This window comes from Stegastes partitus, unplaced genomic scaffold (genome assembly GCF_000690725.1).
Source record: "Stegastes partitus isolate 25-593 unplaced genomic scaffold, Stegastes_partitus-1.0.2 Scaffold708, whole genome shotgun sequence".
NCBI classification, from domain to species: domain Eukaryota; kingdom Metazoa; phylum Chordata; class Actinopteri; family Pomacentridae; genus Stegastes; species Stegastes partitus.
In genome coordinates, this window is record NW_007578439.1 from 205,913 (window position 1) to 225,999 (window position 20,087).

Consider the following 20,087-nt stretch of genomic DNA (forward strand, 5'->3'; position numbering starts at 1 on the left):
CACCTGGTATCTTTCTGTGTGGAGTTTGCATGTTCTCCCCGTGCAGCGTGGGTTCTCTCCGGGTTCTCCAGCTTCTTCCCACAAGGTCCAAAAACATGCTGAGGTTAATTGGTGATTCTAAATTGTCCGTAGGTGTGAATGTGAGTGTGCTTGGTTGTCTGTAAGTGTAGCCTTGTGATAGACTGGTGACCTGTCCAGGGTGTCCCCTGCCTTCACCCTAAGTCAGCTGGGATAGACTCCAGTGCCCCCACGACCCTTGTGAGGATTAAGTGGTGAATAGATGATGGATGGATGTAACAGTGCGCTTTGTGGGCTCGGCCGCAGTAATAAGTCTTTTCAAAGCCACGAGGCATCGATTAAAACACAAATTCAGTTTATTTTATCATTATCATCTTCACTTGACGTCACACATTCTTTTTAAAAATCAAATAAATATCACAAACAAGACCCACACATTTATTCCACACAAGCTGTTCCGTCGCAGAACAACTTGTTTCAATGGGTTTAGCTTCTTGCTCTGATTGTTCGTTCACATCCGTCCACGTTTCCTCCATGTTCACGTCCCTTCAGGTGTTAGTCCAGAGGAAAGCTTTGTTAGCCAGCACACCGGCCAGTTTATGGTTGAAGGGCTGATGAAATTTACTGAGGAGTTCTCTGGTGGCTGGAAGCATGGGACCAAGATTCCTGTCTGCCGCCCGCCGAGTGTTGGACATGGGCCGTTTGGTCAGCGCCGCCTCCACCTGCTCTGACAGAGGACCTGCAAGGAAGGTGGGACAAACAGATTCAGCCAACAGGATGCAGGCGTTTTTTTTTCTCCTAAACTTAAAAGATTTTACCGTGCAGAGAGAACGCCAGTCTACGTACCTACGCTCAGAAAATCAAAAACTTTTTTAATTGTCACTTTAAGGTTGGCTGCGTAGTCCTCCAGCCGAAGAACTAGAATCTGCTCCCTGTGGAAAACCGTCAGCCAGTCCAGCAGGAAGACGATGTACATGCCCAGGTTCAGCCTCACCTGTGGGAGAGAAAAAAATCAAAACAAGTCGACATGATAAATCTTTTGTGCTGAGATTGTGTCATCAGCTGCTGTTTCTGAGGTCGAGAGTGAGCTTTCAGTCCCAGTTGGTAATTAAACTAGAATGGAAAGTCTTTAAAGCGCTTGTGGTGAGATTGTTTTGTCGAAGACAACAGAAGACATGCAAGATCAAATAACATGAACCACACCTGGAAATTGACTATTGTGTCAGCAAATCGATTGAAAAGACAGAAACCTATGCATCATAGGCCTGATTTAACCGATGCCTCTCACTGCACAACAACAATCAGTGAGCCACATGACCGCACTGTGACATTTTACTTCTTTACAATGAACATGGGAACAATCTAGTTCATTTTGATCCCACATGTACCGTCCTGCTGCTATAGCAACCTGCAAATATTTGTTGAAAACCAGCCAGCGTGTTTAGGACATTATTTATCTTTATTATACTATGTGTGTAACTTTATCAATAGCGAGCCTTGTTTTTTTTAAACTATCCTTTATAATTTCCTACTTTAAAGTAACTTAATCACAACATGAAGTATGTATATATCTGTACACATGAAAGGTGTACATATCTTCATTATATATACATTTTTTAATTCTTTTTGTGCAATCTCTTGTATCTAGCAACTGTAATGTGCAAATTTCCCTGTGAGGGATCAATGAAGTTCATCTTGTACAACAATGGGTCATATGAGGTTAACTAGCAGTAACAGAGCTCTGCAATCAATACTTCAATGCATGAGCTTTCAAGGCATCATAAGACAACTAATTACCAGCTTCAAAGCGACTAAATTATTTGAACATCAATCAACAAGGACTATACCCTCAATGATGCTAGAACTTCACAATTGGTACAGAAACCAAAACTGTTCGTTAAAGACAGACAACTCAATAAAAATTTGAATATTACTGGCAAACTAATGAGAGTATGTTTTGTAATTTGTTGCCCCTGCAGGTCATGATGCAGCATTTTTGAACAAAAGTCACCTTTAACCTGTAGCGGAGCAGGTTTTTGCACCCCAAAATTGACCCCAAAATCGAATCAACTCTGAGGGGAAGCCATTCCTAGGTCTCCTATGTAATATCAGCTTGTTAGCACTCGAGCTAGAGACTGTTCACAGACACACAGATGGGACTGATTATGCAATCGTTGCCTCCTGGTCAGGGGCAACTACCAGAAATTGTTTTGGTAACAACTGGAAACTAACCAGTGAGCATATGATTCAGTGTAAATATGGTGAGCAAATACTTTAAATTGTTAAACAAATTGATGTAACCTATACCTGTATACTCATTTTAGTAATGATGATTTAGTGGCTTTCAAGTCTTCTACGTGTCCATGAATTCACTGTTTAGTTTATGGTAGAGTGAAGAGTCAGTTCACTATTTGGTTCCAGCTTCACAGACACTGTGAGTCCTCAAGAGGGCACCACAGCACAACGCCACCCACTGACACTGAGCCACTGTGGCCTGATTCACATGCAGAGGAGCACCAAGTTGAACAGACATCTCCATAACAGAGGCGTCGTGTAAACAAAGCATCTAAGGGTGTTTTTCTGAGCATTTCTGCTCCATTTGAGACGAACCCTGTTTCTCTTCCAGTGGTTTCAGGCCGAGCTGATTGCCGCTTTCACTGTAGTAAATCTCCCAAGATAACCGTGTTGTCCCAAGCATGCTGTGATTAGGAGTGACCAGCTGACAGAGCTCGTAACTCAGCTCACTCCTGAGGGAGCCCTGCCTGATAGGATATATGTTTGAAGGGTCTGAAGTGATTCTGAGCAGCAAAGTTGGTAATATTTTTTTCCCCTGCACAGCGTGAGAGTCACTTCAAAGCGGTAACATCCAGTTTAAATGTCTTTGAAGATAGGTAAAAATTCTCAGAGTGCAAGTTTTATATCATCAAATGTAGCCTAAAAGGTGTGATTTTTTGTTAAACAGGTGAAAGTGAGGGTTTGATTTCAGCTCACCGGCATGACGTTGGAGAGGCTGGTGTTGTAGACGCAGGAACGAAGTGACCTCCCAGACAGACACGACTGAAACAATTGCACGGACTCCACAACCTTCTGGTGGAAGTCCTCGGCTGACTTGTTGGCCATCTTAAAGTACAAGTAGTCTGAGTAAAGTCTGAAGACAGAAGGAGACACAGTTCTAAGCCAGCTGGAAGTGGAAAAAGACGTTTTGCTGGATGTGCGACAGGAATCCTTATTTAAAGCAAAGATGTAATCGAATGAAAGCCCTTTAGATGCAGTGAAAACTGTTAGAAACTGTTTAACCGCAGAATGTCACATCTGTGTCTATACGAGCAGATGTGAGGATGGATTTCTTTGTACCTTTCTACTGGATCTCTGAGCATGATGATGATTTTGGCATCAGGTTGGACAGCGTGGATGAAGTCCTGGGCCAGGAAGGGGGGTTCTGTTTCCTCCTCCCTGTCTCCATGGAGATAGCTCCAGGCCTGGTTGTCCCACATTGTGGATGCACTGGCTTCACCTGTAAAATGACAATCTTTGTGTAACCTCAGTATGACCTTGGGTTCATTTAGAATGCAGCTGGTGGTGCACACAGTCAGGCATAATGTGGCAAAGTGAAGCAGAGTTTTAGTTCCAAAATGTGCAAGACTGGGAGCATCATGCCTCATAAATATATGTTCAAGCAGCTTTGCAATAGAGATGTTTAAACTTTTCAGATTTTAGAAATGCATTATGTGATTTATTGCCAGCTTGAATGCATAATCCACACGCGTTCTTCTTTTCACTTCAGAAGATAGTTCAGCAAAATAAAGAAAAATGGCTGCACAATTTCCAAGACTTTGAAAAGTGTGACTTTCTACAGTGATTCTTTCTAAAAGTGGGACTGATTTCCCTGAAAAAAAAATCAATCCTCCTTCTTTAACACAATACTATTTCACTTCATGAATGTATTTTTTGATTACCATGCTGGCTTTGTGATTTCTTTCCCCTATTGTCTGTCAAAGTTGGCCAAAGTTTGCAACCGATCAAATCCTGAATCACAGCTTGAACAGAATGAAGAGTGAATAAAGATGGTTGTGACAGTGCCCAGAGGCGTCTGAGCTTCTGTGTACACTTCTAAAGACACTGGGCTGTCCGTTTTAGACCACAAAATATCTCGAATAATGTGAGCGGTATTTCCCCTGCAGCGCTTCACATGAGCGCCGTGGTGCCTCTGAGGTGAGAGCCACTTGTGGGGAAATCCAGCGAAAATGAACGACGGCCCGACAGCAAAGGAAAATGAGACAAAAGAGAAGCTGTAATTTGAATCGCGGTCAGGAGCCGATTGTTTGACTGTTCAAAGTCCCTCTGAAGGAGCAAAATGAAAACCATAAAGGCGGGAGGTTCCTCCATCTGGTGCGCAACGTACGTTAACAATAGCAAAACATTCCCCACCCACGCACGCAAACACTTTCACATGTGTTCACCTGTTATGAGCCGGAGTGTGCGGTGGTCTCCAGATGAATTTCCACTGATTCCTTCTTGGATGTTGTGGGCTGCCAAGTCAAACAGATCCAGGTAATCTTCCACAGGAAAACTTTCCTGGAAGCCATCTTTGAAACGGATATAACCTGCACCCGAGGTACACCACAATAACATTTATTATATACTAATTTATAGACTGCTTTGCCATAGAGTTCATTTAATGATTGTGTAAACTTTACCCATGGTACAGACAATTAAACATGTTTAAACCTCCAGTGGAAAATCATCAGTAGCTTTTAGTCATTTACATGCACATAAAAACTGACTTGCGCACAGTTCACACAGTAGGAGAGAGACTGACAATAAAATCACAAGCAGAAGGAAAAAGAATTATGGATCTAACAGTGAAGTTCAAATGGGAACTTGAAGCTCTTGCAGCTCTGTTGAGTCATGACTTCCAAAATATACGATCAAGACAAATCATTTTCTCCCGTTGTATATGTTAGAAGACGCATGTTGAAGTAAATTGGGAAGTGAGTCATCTGACTGCATTTTCAATCAGCTTCAGCTCAGAAGAAACGAGTTCATCCACTGGGAAAAACAATATGGTTTAGAAAATACCACTAGAGGCCAAAGTTTATATAAGCTCTGCTTATTTAGATTAAAGGTCCTGGTGAAGGAATATTTTGACATTTAAGGAAATATGGTTATTCATTTTTTAATTTTTTTTTATGATTAGCTTTATACCACAGTCATATTCATCAGGTGGAAACAGCTAGTCTGGCTGTCCAATATATACATATTAAAAACTCATCCATAGCCTATTTTCCAGTTCATTTTTGTTGAAACTGTCTGAGGTTACTTTGGTGATTCTTGTGCAGCTTATTGATAAAAGTCACCATTTAACATAACACAGTATATATATTTGTTTATCCCTCTAAACCCTAAAACCCACCAATAGGTTAAAAAGATAGGTTAGCTTTAAAAAAAAAACAAAAAAAAACACCAAAATTACAGAATGAAACATCACACTTTCAGCTTTCAGCATCATCTGTGATGCGCACTTCCATTTGAAAACTTAATCAAATTTTCATCAAAACCACTTTTTTTCTACGTGTTTCTTTTAAAGAAATATCACCAAAAATGAACCATATAAACAAATCAGATTCTGTAAAAGACAAAAAAATCTGCAGTTTCTGACACAACCATGAAGCCATTAGTAACTCACCTGTGACCAACAATCATGTGACAAAAATTCAGGGACTCTTTTAGCTGAACTGCAGGCTGTGTTCACACAGAGCTGATAGTAGATAAGTAAGGAGACTGTAGAACGGTAAACATATAGAAGACTATCTATAGTGTGTAAAGTCACCATTTGTGGGCACTTGGTAAATCTTGCACATGTTAAATCCAGGTTGTTGTTTTTTTTATTTGTAAAATAAACAGTCGAAGAAATTCAACTTTTGCTTACTATTTTTTATGATTTATGGCATTATAAGTTTGTTATTCTGTAAAAAAATATTTGGGGGTTCTTTCTACTTGGGCTGCAAGGTGGTTCCGTTGTTAGCACCGCTGCCTTGCAGCTAGAAGGTCACCAGTTTGGGTTCCGGTGAGGACACCCGGGATCTTTCTACGTGGGGTTTGCATGTTCTCCCCGTGCAGCGTGGGTTCTCCTGGGTTCTCCGGCTTCCTCCCAAAAACATGTTGAGGTTTATTGGTGATTCTGTCCGTCTCTAATTGTCTAATTGTCTGTCTCTAAGTGTAGCCCTGTGACAAATTGGTGACCTGTCCAGGGTGTCCCCTGCCTTCACCCTGAGTCAGCTGAGATAGGCTCCAGCCCCCCCATGACCCTAGTGAGGATTAAGCGGTGTATAGATAATGGATGGATGGTTCTCTCTACTTTTTGCTATGGTTGTGCTGTTTCCATAGAGGTTCAGGACTTTACATTGTGGGGAAAACATTGAGTGAAAATGGGACAAGGGTTAAAAAAAAAAAGCCCCAAAACTACTTGGAGTTCAGTGAATTAATCAGCACAAAAACCACAGAGTGCATACAAGAAGTTGTGGTTTTATGGGGGGTTACAGTGGATGTGGTTACTGGATCATTTCTTGGCCATGAGCGGTAACTTCCTGCAGTTTCTGTTGGTTGCCGAGCAACCTCACAGCGAACACAAAGCTTCCAGATGTGACTTTCTGCAGTCGAGAAACAGTCCAGTTCATTACCCTTGTAACCTAACTGTCTCCTGGTTGTAACTTTAAGTAGAATGGACAGCTGTAATCGTACCATCATCTGACTCTCTCCGTGAAAACCAGCTCGTCTCCTGTGCTCTTGATCCATCATCTGGTCCACTAAAGTTCTCAGAACCATTTCAAAATGCAAATCCATCTCCTGAAGACTTACCAAAGCGCTTCCTGGTCCACCAGTGCGGCTCCTTCATGGTGTTGAACTTGACCTCCGGATGCAGCAGCAGTCGGTGGAACAAGTCCGTTGTGCCGCACTTCGGTTGGCCGATGATGTAGAAGTACGGTAAGCAGCGCAGACGATAGTGTTTGCCAACTCTGTGGTGCAAGTGCTGGTGGAAGTTGGTCCTCAAGTGGTCGCACACGGTCTTGAAGCTTTTCGAGCGCAAAGTGAAGAGGTTCCTCCTGTACGGATCAGTGCTGAGTTCACCGGAGAACTCTTCAAACCAGCAGGGGCTCTTGATGCCGGGCAAGAAATGGCGAGGAATCACTGAGAACAACTGCAGAGAGGAGGAGGAGGAGAACTGTGTAATACTGGGCAGCTTTTTGGTAAATCATAATTTGGAGGACGATATTAGGTTCTATTTTCGTCACAGGTGCCATTTGTCATTTTTGTGAAGCTTGCAGCTTGTGGTGCTGTTACAGCAGAAGTCCTGCCACAGTGTTCTCTTTCAATATCTGTGGGCTTGAAAGGTGGCTGTTAGGGATGACAGCTTCTACCTTCTCAGAAATCAGCAGCTATTTTCACTTTCAATTTGTCATTTACACCTAGCGGGAGTGGCTAAACATTCTCATAGAAAGTGTCAAAACCTCCATAAATTAGGATCGCATAGCAGCTTTGCAACTGATGCTCCATCACCTATTTGACCTCCTTCATATAGCTGACACACACCACTAACTGACATTCAGCTTAATGACTCACTCGTGTTGTGATTGCGATTCCCCACAAATGCTGATGCTCTTCCCACAAATGCTGCGAAATTACACATTGCAATGTGGAAAAGTATGATGAGAACACATGCTAAACACGGGAGAACTGCATTAGCACAGTGGTCAGCAGGGACTTAGCAACACTTAGTGAGAGTGTTGCTGGCAGACACTGGTCATTATGAGCTTCACCTAACAAGCATTTACTGCAGGGTTGATTGTAAGCTGCTTGTTATCCGTCAGTCTCACCTTTGAAAACAAAAAAACAAAGAAATCACAGCGGCCACTAGTAAACATTTTGAAGTCTAGAGTGAATTATCATTTGCCAGTGTGTGTTTGTCATTGCTGAATGAAAACATCGTAGTATGTTTTGTCCTGGTAACACACAGCAAAACATGAATCAGATGATATCTCCGTGAACTTACATGTGCGTCTGTTTCAATGACGTCCTTCTCATCAGGAACCCTCCTGGGTGTATATTCCTGTTTGGAGCTGATGATCTTCACCAACATTTTCATGTCTATTAAATTCTTTTCAAAAGAAACTACAGCCGTGCTCGTCGGAAAGGCGGCGGGCCTGAGCTGATAGGGTGAAGGAGTGAACAGCAGCCCTTTCTTGTCCCACATCAGGATGTAAGAAGCCATGATGAGGAACGTCAGCGTCAAGCCCAGGAGGAAGCTCACCACTTTGACTTTCGAAAGGCGCCGCAGGTTGGTTAAAAACAACAGCGGGACGCACTTGACGTCCAGATTTTCAGGCACGTTCGTGTGCCTGAAGTCGAATAACGTCCTGACAGACTTTTTCCCATAGTTCTCGGCCATAGGCAGGCTGTGGAGGCTGTGATTGTGGTCCTTTTGGGTGTTGCTCCCATATTTGCAGTCTGATAGTGACATACTGGCATGGAAGCAGAGTAGGCATGTAGAATAAGAAGCCAGGTAGTTATTTTCTCCCAGCGAAAAAAAAAAAAAAAGTTCAAGTTTCACCGAGAAGCGCTTGCGTTATTAATCTGGAGTCCATCATTTGTCTTCATTTCGTCCACGCTCCTCAGTCTTCAGCGGGGCCTCCTGTAAAACAGAAACAGTTGTTAAAACACGACACATGGCTTTTCACTCAAAGGGGAGTTTCCTTTGAAGTATTTCAGTCATCCCCCCATAATACCGAGAAAAGTGGTATGAACATTTTTAATATTGCTGCATTCGATGGCGCCTTATTGCTTCTCTGGAGGTATCCCTGTGTGAATTTTCAAACTATAGTGCCCCTCTATACCAGCAGTCCCCTACACGTCTGAGGTCAGCTGCAGAGTGTGTGTGTGTGTGTGTGTGTGTGTGGCCCGCTGTATGATGAGCGCTCGCTTTATGGCGAAGGCTATGCAGCACATGCAAAAGGCGAGCTCGGCTAAGAGAGCTTCAAGGTCAGAATAATAGTTACTCTGTAATTCAAAACTAAAAACACATTATTTTTCTGTGTGAGCTAAAAGCCCACTGAGAGCTTTATTTTTTTAACCTGCAAATGTTATTTTTCAAGATCAAGGTTTTTCACAGAGAGGACCGCGTTAGGTATTGATACAGGTGGACATGCAGTGTGGCAAGTGCATGCATTATGTTTTCTTTTCTCACCACATGAATAATAAGAGAGTAGGCATTATTATTTCAGGGGCGGTGTGCTAATAAAGTCGTGACACCGAAGTGTGAAATGTTGTTAAAACACTTCTCTGACACTTCCTTCGCCAGTAACGTATTTCTTCTTTCTTGTGTTGCACAGTTTGTGTGATTTAACAATCCCACTGGAGCGGGGAATGAAATCCTGCACCACTTCGAGCTAACAACATTTTTTTTTTCTTACTGCACAACAGGGTCTGTTAAAATGCAGCCACAGTAACATTATGTGACTCAACCTGTTCACGCTCAGGTCATTAAAGACCCTCTAATGCGGCATAATGAAAGGTGTCTCCACCTCAGTGCTTAATTTCATTTCATGCAACTAATTAAAGCAATAAAACAATTCCAGCAGAGATAGATTATCACTGTAAGTCAATGAGAATCTCCAACCAGCTCACAACCATTTGCTGTTTGCACAGATAGTGCAGCCACACACCAAACGTTGCTGGCATGTTGCCATCATAACCGTAGGGCAAGCCTCTCCTTTAGCCTACCGTGTCTGTTGCTGACACCAAACCAGATCCATGCCTGAAGACGTTTTCGGAGGGTTATTGGCTGTGCTGAGCGAGAGAGAAACTTCAGATGTTCTCCGACGATGCAATTTAATTTATTAATGCTCTGTTTAAACGCACATTGAAGCTGTTTTTTAGGGGCGCCGTACCAATTGTGCACACCCTGTTCAGTGTCTTGGGGACTGTAAAAAAAAAAAAACAGTTAAGTCATGTCTTGTCAAAGGAGCTTTCCAAAATCTAAAAAAAAAAAACCCTGATGATGTAATAGTGAGGTCCTCTGGATTATCTCAGCTTGGGTCTAAAGATTTGGGGGGAAAAAAGAGACAGAGAGAGAGAAGGCCTACATTACAGACTGAGGGTAAGGAGTTTAAAATACGTCTGACAACATCAAGTTACATCATGAGAAATGTAGGAGCTCATATTAAGGTATGCATATTTGTGCTGCTTTGATACTGAGTGTTGTTTTTTAGCCCACAACTTTCACACATCTTAAAAAAAAATCACCCTTAATTTAAATTAATTTGAATACTTTACTAAAACACTCTGCTCAAGTCTGACATCTACACATGGAAATCTGTTCTGGCCGTCTCCTTTTTTCTGATACTTACAACCCTCCGCTCATCCGTCTTTTAATGTGTAACAATGCTACAAGTTGTGGGTTTGCAAATGCAAAGTCTGCCTTAGCACACATTGGATGAATATGTCCACAAAGGGCTTCAGAAGTCCTCAGAGAAGCCCCCCACACACTTGCAGATTTCATAATGGGACAGCTCTGAGCCCTTGCAGACTTATCAGGAATGCATGCCGATATCTGCACTCCTGCGTGGGTAGCTGCTGGGATTGGAAAAAGAACTTTTCTTTTTAATCTTACTGGAGGTGTTATGGGCCTCATTTAATGAAACATCAGATAAAGGTGAGCTCTTTAAAATGCCAGTGACTCACTAAATGCAACTGTAACATTAAAAGCAGGTAATAGTTTAAGTTACTATTGATTTCCTTTCTGAATTTTTTATTTGAAAGTCGTTTTGTGCTTTTTAATGACGACCTGTCGAGTTGTGTTTTTGAAAAGTATCATATTAACGACTTCTGCCCTTTCCTACTCTCATTTTCTTTGTGCCTCTGCATATTTTTATTTCCACAAACTCAGGTAATTGTTATCTCCTCTGTTCTCTGCTCCTATTAATCTATTATTCCCATTAAACATCAGTGTCTGGCTCGAGCAAAGTTTCAAAGTGTGAGGGAAGAGAGAGATTTGGAAATGTGACAGAGCATAAAGAGGACAGTAAGAGTCAAGGGTAAATCACAGAGTGGAGAGGCGAAGCAGCGGAGATGAGAATAACAGTGTGAGAACTAGCAGGAAAAAGCGCCTTTAGACCTCTTTGGTTTAAAAATCGATCTGAAGCAGAGAGCAAACAGCAGGCGGGATTGACTGAGGTGAAACTCCACCATCTGAATCCCGGCGACTCAAAATAAAAACCTGCATTCATCACGGCACTCGATGCTTTTGTAGTACTAAGTGTCAAGCTAAACTAAATGTCAAGACGCATCTGATATCAAAGCCGGAGTGGGATATCACTCATCTTGTTTGTAGCACAAGTGTTAGATTGTTTACACAGCGAATTTATCAGATTATCTAAATCCTGCAGACCCCGGGCTGCTTTTTTTTGTAAGTTTGTGCACAACAAATACCAGTTTATCAAATCCACAGCAAGAATAGGAGCTTGGTGAGAACTATACCTAAGCACACCAGTGATTTGAGATAAAAGCATGTGCATACGAACGTGCTCAAAATGACAATGCTGAGCAAGTATGTTTACCATGCTTACATATTAGTTTAACAGGTTAGCAATCAAACATTCTCTGATTTGCACAACTGCACAGATACGGCTGCAGGTATTTGATCATAATTTGATCATTTTGGAGATGATAGCATTAAATGAAAAAGCAAAAAAAAAGTCACCTAAGTGATTCAGTTCCATTTACATGGCATGTACAAAAATGTTTGGCAACCCATAGTAGTAGGAAAACCAACAGATCAACAATGCCATTCGTAAAGCTGTGCCACCAAAACTATGAAAAACTCATACAAATATCTTCACAGCCATGTACATCTCCTTTTCCTCTCCATTTAAGTGATCTTCTACGAGTACTGGAGCAGAGGAATGGTGAAGTCAGTCGGACAGTTGCTGAGTCCATCCCAACATTTGGACCAAATCAACATATTACAAAACCTGCTGGCTACAGTTCTTGCTGGATATTTATGGACACTAGAGAATAAATAACTTTTTTTTTTTTTATGCAGAGTTTCTGACCTTTCCATTAGTGCCACTATCAGGCCAAGATTTCCTGATTTTTGAAAAAACAAATTAAATTGGCAGCCTGCCATGGAATTTACAGAACACAACTAAACTCTCACAGGAAGAGCTTTATTCCCATTTTGGACACTGAGCATTGCTTTCACTCCACCCTCATGTCAAATTCTAAGGTTTGCACGAGATGTTTCATGAACTGACGAGCAGATTGCCATGAAATTTGTTGGATTTGTTCAGGCTGAGCAGGTAAAACCATTTGTTTTAATTGTCCCGTTTTCTTTTTTGCTCTATTGCCACCCATTCGGTCAAGAATGTCACCGAGATTAATTAAAACCAAGAAGTCTTTTGCATGCAGCTGACAAATTTGAAAATCTCAGGTCTCTTCCGTTGCCATACAATCAGATTATACTGTTGAACCAGAACTGATTTTTTTTGTGTGTGCAACAAAACAGATACATTCCATTTGAAAATTACACATCATTCTGTGTTTTAAAAACCCAGTCACTCCTGTCATCCTGTACCAACTTAACCGCACTTCTTTGTCTCTATTGTTACCGATGTTCAGCCTTTTCATTCAGATGTTGTCAAGTCTACTGTGTGAAGTGCAAGCTTGAGTCATAGGTTTGATAATACAAAAACATTATCTGAATAAATTGTGCATTTTGAATAACAGTGAGTAAGTTATGAGCACAATTTTGATCTGATGATGGCACCAAATGAAAGCTTAGGTTGCCAAAAGTGTTGCAAGACAATGAACATGTGAAACTTAATTTCACGGTAAGTTATGCAAAAGTTATTTAAATAAAAAGTAGAAACACGGGGTGAGATTACAAGAAAACTAGTCGATGTAGAGCTAGTTCACTGAATAGTAAAATTAGCTTCTCTGGATATGACGCCTCTTTACGCCCCTCTGTGTAGAGACTGAAAGTCACAAAGGCTATTGTGAAATAACTATTGTTTTACTGATAGTAATTACAGCATGTTCAATAGTAATGAAGGTTCAGCTCATCAGCGGCTTGTGGCTGTAAAATGGACAAATGATGATGCTCATTATTTTTAACCAGCCCCAGCTGTTCAGATTCCACAGCTGTGTGTCAAATTCAGAACTCAACCTATTGCAACAATGATAAATATGAACAATTTCTCCTGTAAACTGCAGGCCCATGCCAGATTCCTCTTCTTACTCAGTCTTTCATATAGAAGAAAAGCTGACAGCTTATCAAATCTTAATTTCATTTACGGATATCAAATGAGCTGTTATGCATCTGCTTGAAATTTGCCCGGGGTGTTAAACGGGGTGCAGGTTATGCCGTTACATGCGGGCGTGTAAAACCCTGCAGACATACATATTTACAATATTTTATTCACTTACACACACCAAGCTCAGTAGACACTGCCTCCCTGGCTTGCACCATCTCATTTCCCTCCTCCATCTGCCCTTCGTGATAAACTGAAGCCAATCAGACACAACTCATCGTGTTCTGCAAAGACTCCAACACAACAGAGGTCTTCCAGAGGCAGAAACGCTGCATGCTGTAAGCAGATGTACAGCTTTGTTTAGCATCAACATTATCAGTATACGAAAAAGAGCTCTTTCCGCATGTTAAGAATGCCTCGAGCGGATAAACTTTGGCCGCAAAATTAGCCAGAACTCGGTACACATACATATTCTCGCCTCTCCTGAAACATGTTTTAATCATGTCTTGGTGTTTATAACTGTGTAAACACATCCTGACCTTTTAAAGTACACTCTGTGACTGGAACTTGGCTGAATCCCAGCACTGGGAGATGGGAGGCACAAGAAAAACTTGATGCCACAAAAGGAAGTAAGACAGCCTCTCTGTCGATGTGGGAGTCGAACAAAGATGGATGGCAGACCCAACTGAGGTAATAATAAAAACTTTCTCTGTGCGGATGAAAAAGAAATCAAAAGTCAAAGTAATTTGAAGGAAAGAAAACAACAATTACTTCCTGCTAGGAGGTACTCGCATATCAGGTTTCTTTCTTTCCTCAGGTTTCTGAGGCCCCTTTGCACAGTCAGATTATGGATGAAATCTTCACAGGAAATCTAAAAGCGCCCTGAGAGCACAAATATCTCAGGAAACGGGCTTAATCCACCTCATCGTGCTGGTAGTCCTCCCTTTTCCTTTCCACTTACCGCTAGAAGTGAAAGACAAAATGAGGGTCGTTTTTTTTTCTGTCACTGAGAATGATGTTGCCTTCAACAGGAATCTGACTTCTTAATCTGCTAAATAAGGAGGCCACTGAAGCAACAGGGCAGTCTAAACAATCAGACGCATGCTAAAAAGAGAAATAAATTAAACAGCTTGTTTTCACCACGGTCCACCTTGACATCTGGAGGGCAGATGTGGTCTTCGGCTAAATGTTGTATTTGTGGATGCGAGTCAGTGTATCTGCGTGCATATGTTTCTCTTGTAACAACACGTGGTGTGCTGCAGCGTGACTTTAAAACCGATGTGACATTAATAGCAAGCACAGAACATCAGACACGTTACTTACTTTTATCAAGCAAGGAGGAGTGTGCAGCTCTCAAGACAGAAAGGTCAAACAGGGTGAGCATTTCTCACTAAAAAGACAATTCCTGTTTAGTACAAGTTGAGCTCCGGTCACTGCATCTATCAGCGAGGACGACTCTTAGAGGCCGGGTGCACGATGTTAAACGGTGCAAGAAACAGGTGTTTAGCTCATCAGGGCAGGTTGGAAATAAGACAGATTTGCTACTTTTTCTCTGGAGATGAAAGCAAAAGTAAGCACACGTGAAATATTAGTACCGGTAGGTCACAACAGAAGCAGGATGTCGGCCTCGGAAACACATGGATGTCTGCGCAGAACTGGAAAGCAAAAGTCATGTCTGGGTTGTTCCAGGTAAACGTGCTCACCTACACTGCAAAACAAAACAAAAAAGTTTTCCAGCCTTCCACAGCTTTCCAGGTTTTGGAGCCCATGGATTATTCATATTATACCACCCACGTTGGACTTGTTCTCTTCCCAAAGTCTGCTCCTCTGTTAAAAAAACAACCAGTGCCATTTATGTAATATGACCTATTGCTATGTTGTTATTGTTAAATGAACTCTCGCGGCCGTGGAAGACAACATCGATCATCCACACAGCATGTTTACACTCAAGTGACAAATTTGCGGTTATTGAGGTTACTTTAGCTGTGCAGGGAGGGAAAGGAGGAAATGTGGTGAAGTTCACACAGGGAGGAGGTCGGGGTGGACGGACGGGTTGACAAAAGACTGACCTTTAACCTGGGATACTGTTGTTTGCTCCCTGCTTCATACTGATGCCCAGCGCTGTTTGTTTAAACTGGTCTCTAACATTTACCATTTGTGTTTGTTGCGGTAAACATGTTGACGATTGACCTCTGACTTCAACACATTCTTGCGGTCGTTGAAGACGACATCAGTCATTTTGCTGAAGTTACAAATTTGCGGTTATTGAGGTTACTTTAGCTAGGCAGGGAGGGAAAGGATGGATGGGATGCAGCTGCAAAGCAAGAAAGTTCACACAGGGAGGATGTCGGGGTGGATGGACGGGTTGACAAAAGACTGACCTTTAACACAACAAACTGTTGTTTGCTTCCTGTTTCATCCTGATACTCAGCGCTGTTTGTTTTAACTGGTCTCTAAGGTTTAACATTTGTATTTATTGCTGTAAAAAAGATGATGACTGACCTCTGACCAGCAATTTATAACAGCTAGCAGGGGTGTTGAACTCAGTCTCATCCCGGGCCACATAAGCATTATGTTTGCCCTCGAAGGTCCGGTTGTAACTATAAGACTGTATAAATGTAATGACTCCTTAACATATTGTTAAATAATCGTCTCTGCATTTGATTATTATTTATTCTATGTACAAATATTGTGCATTTCTTTACCTAAAAGTAAAAGTAAAAGTAAGTGTTTTTATAAATTGCATTATATGACATTATATTCTATTGCGTAAATCTCATTAATTTATCAGATTAGGAAACATCTCTCGCGGGACGGATTCAACCCCCGTTTACCAGTAGACTTTAAATCAGAGGTTTAATCATTCTTTACTGTGGTTCAAAGATGTTTAATCACATTTATAACCAGCCAGTTAAATGTGAATTCTTCCACTTGATTACATTTTCCCATTGATTAACCTGATTAATGGGGAGACGAAAAGCTCTGCTGCAGTTTTAGTCAGTAACCGAAGCTTTGTTTTCCCCGAACCCGACACGTCTCTTCTTGAGTCGTGACCTCGCCTTTCGCGGTTGATTGTGTTGGTGAAAAAACACCTGAAGACAGAACCTGTCAGCGCTATTCAACTGCTTTTACTTGTCTGTGAATACGTACTACTGTAAATCCTGTTTGCGCTCATAAAGTCTTGTCAAAGGACATGCACTAGCTTGATTCCACTCGTGTGGGTTTCTTTGTTAACTCTTGTGAACCGAAAGCACTTGAAATGTGCTCAATATCTTTACAAAATATGTTCATACTTGAGAAAAAAAAAAAAAACAGATCTCATTTAAAAATCTTTATCTTTAGACCGTAATTACTGTGTGTCATGAACATAATAATTATATCTTTGTAATGAGTCATGACTTCTGAGCCCATGTTTCACTTGGAGTACTGCCTGATCCCACATTATAATGCTTTTATACATTACAGGAAATATTTGTCTTGGCTGGTGACTCAGGCTGGATCCGGGGCTACAGCACGTATGCAGCTCATTAGAGGTTTTGTTTGAGCAGTTTGGGGGTAAAATGTTAAAGCATGTTTAAGCAGCAGCAACTTTTAAAATAATAATGCAAATAAAGTTGTTAAAAAACATTTGGTTTCTAAAGCAACGTGAGCCAGAATCACCCGAGCCTGCACTCTATATGAGCATCTGAATGGATGAATTCAATTGAGTAATCATACGCCACATTACAGATTAATTTATTTTCGTTGCGTTACAAACAAACGCAGCCAAACGACACTGTTTTAAAGGTGAAAGTGTGATGGAATACATTTTAAAAATCCACTGCAGTAAAAGTGTAATCTTTCTGGTGCAAATGCAGAGACAACACATCATCGGATGGCCAAGAAAAACAAACTAAGACAAATCCCAGTGGAAAAACATCATCCATCAGGAAAATTACTCAACAGCCAGAGCGCAACAACAAGAGAGTGACGGACGCAGATAAAAGTTTGAGCACACTGAATCATCTTTTCTCAAAAACTGTTTTCGTCTTAGAAATAATACAGAGACAATCTTGCATTTACCGGGACTCGTTGTCATCTCAGGTTAAAAACCACCGGCTCTGGAAATAGAAGCTCTGACACGTTGCCAGAACACTTTAATATCGCGCAGTCCTCCCACATTCCTAATGCTCTCTTACGGAATCGTTTTCTTCCATTTGTGGTGGACCCCCGGAGTCCAGTCTAAACAATCTGATATGGTACAACTCACTCATTCTCCCTCTCCCCTCTCATACTTCTGGCATTACCTAAGCCTTCCAAGAGCCGGCCTTTGCCAAAAGAAGCATGACTTTGACATCTCAGCAGCTCCAGACATTCGTTCCACAAATTTAAAGGTTGAGAGGGGGTGGGGGGGGGCAACCTAAAACCTTCCTGCCCAGCAGACCAGACAGACTGCAGGGCTGGGTACAGCGCTGAGGTTTACCTTGGGTGTGTGTGTGCGCTGAGTTATGGGGTGTGGAGAGGTGCTACAACTTAGAAACCAACACTATATCTGTCTCCTCGCAGTCGGTTCCAGCTCCCCTCCAATTAACAATAAAATACAACTTTTAGAAGCGTGCACCGAGAGTCCGCAGAGTGTTTGTCCAAAGGTCATCTGCCTACCTGTCAGGACGTACAGCCTGCAACCCCCGAGAGGAGCAGCAGACCCTTTAATAGACTGGAATGGGGAGGAAAATGAGCTAAATGTCAAACAGAAATGTGCACAAACAGCTCACACACCAGCAGATCTCTCTCTCTCTCTCGCTCTCTGGACTTCAAAACAAACCCCAGCAGTAAAAAAAAAAAGAAAAAAAAAAGTGATGATTTGGTTGCTGGGGACGCATGAGAAAAATTCAGACATAATGAAAGGAATTTTCCAGGGAATCTCCTAAATATTTGGATGTTGTGAGAGGACGCCCTGGGTGGTTGTCTAATGATAACAGAGTAATAATTACAAGATGAGCGTATGACTTTGGAGGCATGTTATCAAATGTTTACAGTTTATCTTTGCCTCACGACACAGTCCTGTTTGTGATTCTGGTAAACCAAGAGTCTTCTAACCCCCAGAGACATGACAGGGAGATACTCTGCAGCTGCTCGGTGAAGGACACCAGCAGGATAGTTCCAATTTGTTTGAGATTTTGCACCAAGTGGTTTGATTCTATCTTTTCTAAAAAAAAATTCTAGTTTGATGTTATTGCTGCTGTATAATCACACATGCAGATTCTACTTTTGTGTGCCGTTACCACTCTGTTCCCTTTAAGATAAATGATTTTTTTTAAAAATGGCCAAAAAAAAAGTGGATTAAACAGCAATTTTTAGTATCATGCTAATTAACTTTTGAATAATTAAACAAATCGCGATTCAGCTGAGAAAAATAATCTCGAAAGACACCAGAAATGTGACAAATAAAATCATTTCTCCCCCCTCCTCAATCTTTTTCAACAAATCAGATACTCACACTGGAGTTGAGTCGGTTTTATTCCAAACGTCTCTCGTGCGGCCGCTCACGACCCATTGTGGCCACAATCACAGCGAGCTGACAGGTGTCCGTGCCAAACGTTCGGAGTAAATAAGCGGTCAGCCAGCCGGTGTATCCTCAGTGTGAACCGTGTTCATGTTGACAAGCGCCGGCGAGGTTCCGTCACGGACACGCGAGACTTTCCGGAGTCTCCATCAGACTGACTGAAGCTCCGCTGCGCGCAACGGAGAGGAGAGGAGGCGAAGGGGGAGGCGCGCATGAGGAGCATCACCGAAACCCAACGGCAGATCCGATGTTTCGATCCGATGTAGATTTCTACCTCGGAGTGACTTTATTGATGAGGTTTGACGCGCTGTTGTGATCGATGGTACAGGACTTACAGTCAAATCAAGCAAATGAGTGGAACCTGGTGACTTCTGCCAACTTTTGGGGTTATCAGCACCTCTTTAGTTGATTATCCTCGGTGGGGAAAACACACTTGATGACATTCAAGAATGAACAAATGATTCCCAGGAGCTAAATCCTTAACATTAAATACATCCATGTGTGAATCATTTACCGAAGATTCTATTACATTTTATGATTTATAAACCCTTGATTACACTCACTGATCATTTGTCTTGTAACACTGACTACCTACTGACTGGCAGCACTTTATTAACCTACATGTTACTGTTTAATGTTACTAAAAGGCTAATTCTTTGTATGTGAATACTTCACAATAAAACCTTTTGGACTGTGTGTCTGATTTTTTTTTAAAAACCCTTTCTGATCCTTTTCTGGCGATGGAGACCGATGGTTGGCACACAGTCAAAGCTAGAATTTTATTCATCTAAAAACATTCAGAGGAAGTTCTAGTAATGTTTTTAGTAGGAAGTTCTTATTTAGTTACCAGAATATTCTTCCTAAAGGCAGGATGAGTTCTCCAAAACTTTTCTCTAAAACTTAAATGAAAACATTTATCGATTGTTTCCCTGAGAGCATCTTTCCTTTGTGATCATGTAACATTGGGGCAACGCTTTACAGATAAACATTCTATAAAGTGGTACCTCGGCAACGCCCCCAGAACATCCTGAGAATATTGCAATCAAAATGTTCCACCTTTGATAACAAGTTTTATACAAACACATTCTGTCCTCTTTGAAAACATCTTTCTGCATTCTTAATACCGTCTTTAGACTTTGGATTACAACATAACCTTTAAAACACTATTAGGACTTGTCAGTGATGTTAGCGGGGCTGCAAGGTGGCGCAGTTGGTAGCAC

The 20,087-nt window shown here is 41.6% G+C and overlaps 1 protein-coding gene across 1 annotated transcript; it reads right to left on the minus strand.

Moving 5' to 3' along the window:
* Positions 1-351: 351 nt before the first annotated feature.
* On the minus strand, positions 352-19,029 carry LOC103364008 (carbohydrate sulfotransferase 15-like). Its single transcript, XM_008291001.1, has 8 exons — positions 18,802-19,029; positions 8,069-8,707; positions 6,877-7,216; positions 4,479-4,622; positions 3,373-3,532; positions 3,010-3,166; positions 865-1,012; positions 352-757 (listed from the first exon to the last, which is right to left on the minus strand). Exons 2-8 carry the CDS (start codon positions 8,534-8,536, stop codon positions 567-569), a joined length of 1,608 nt encoding a protein of 535 aa, XP_008289223.1. The 5' UTR covers positions 8,537-8,707; positions 18,802-19,029; the 3' UTR covers positions 352-566.
* Positions 19,030-20,087: the final 1,058 nt, after the last annotated feature.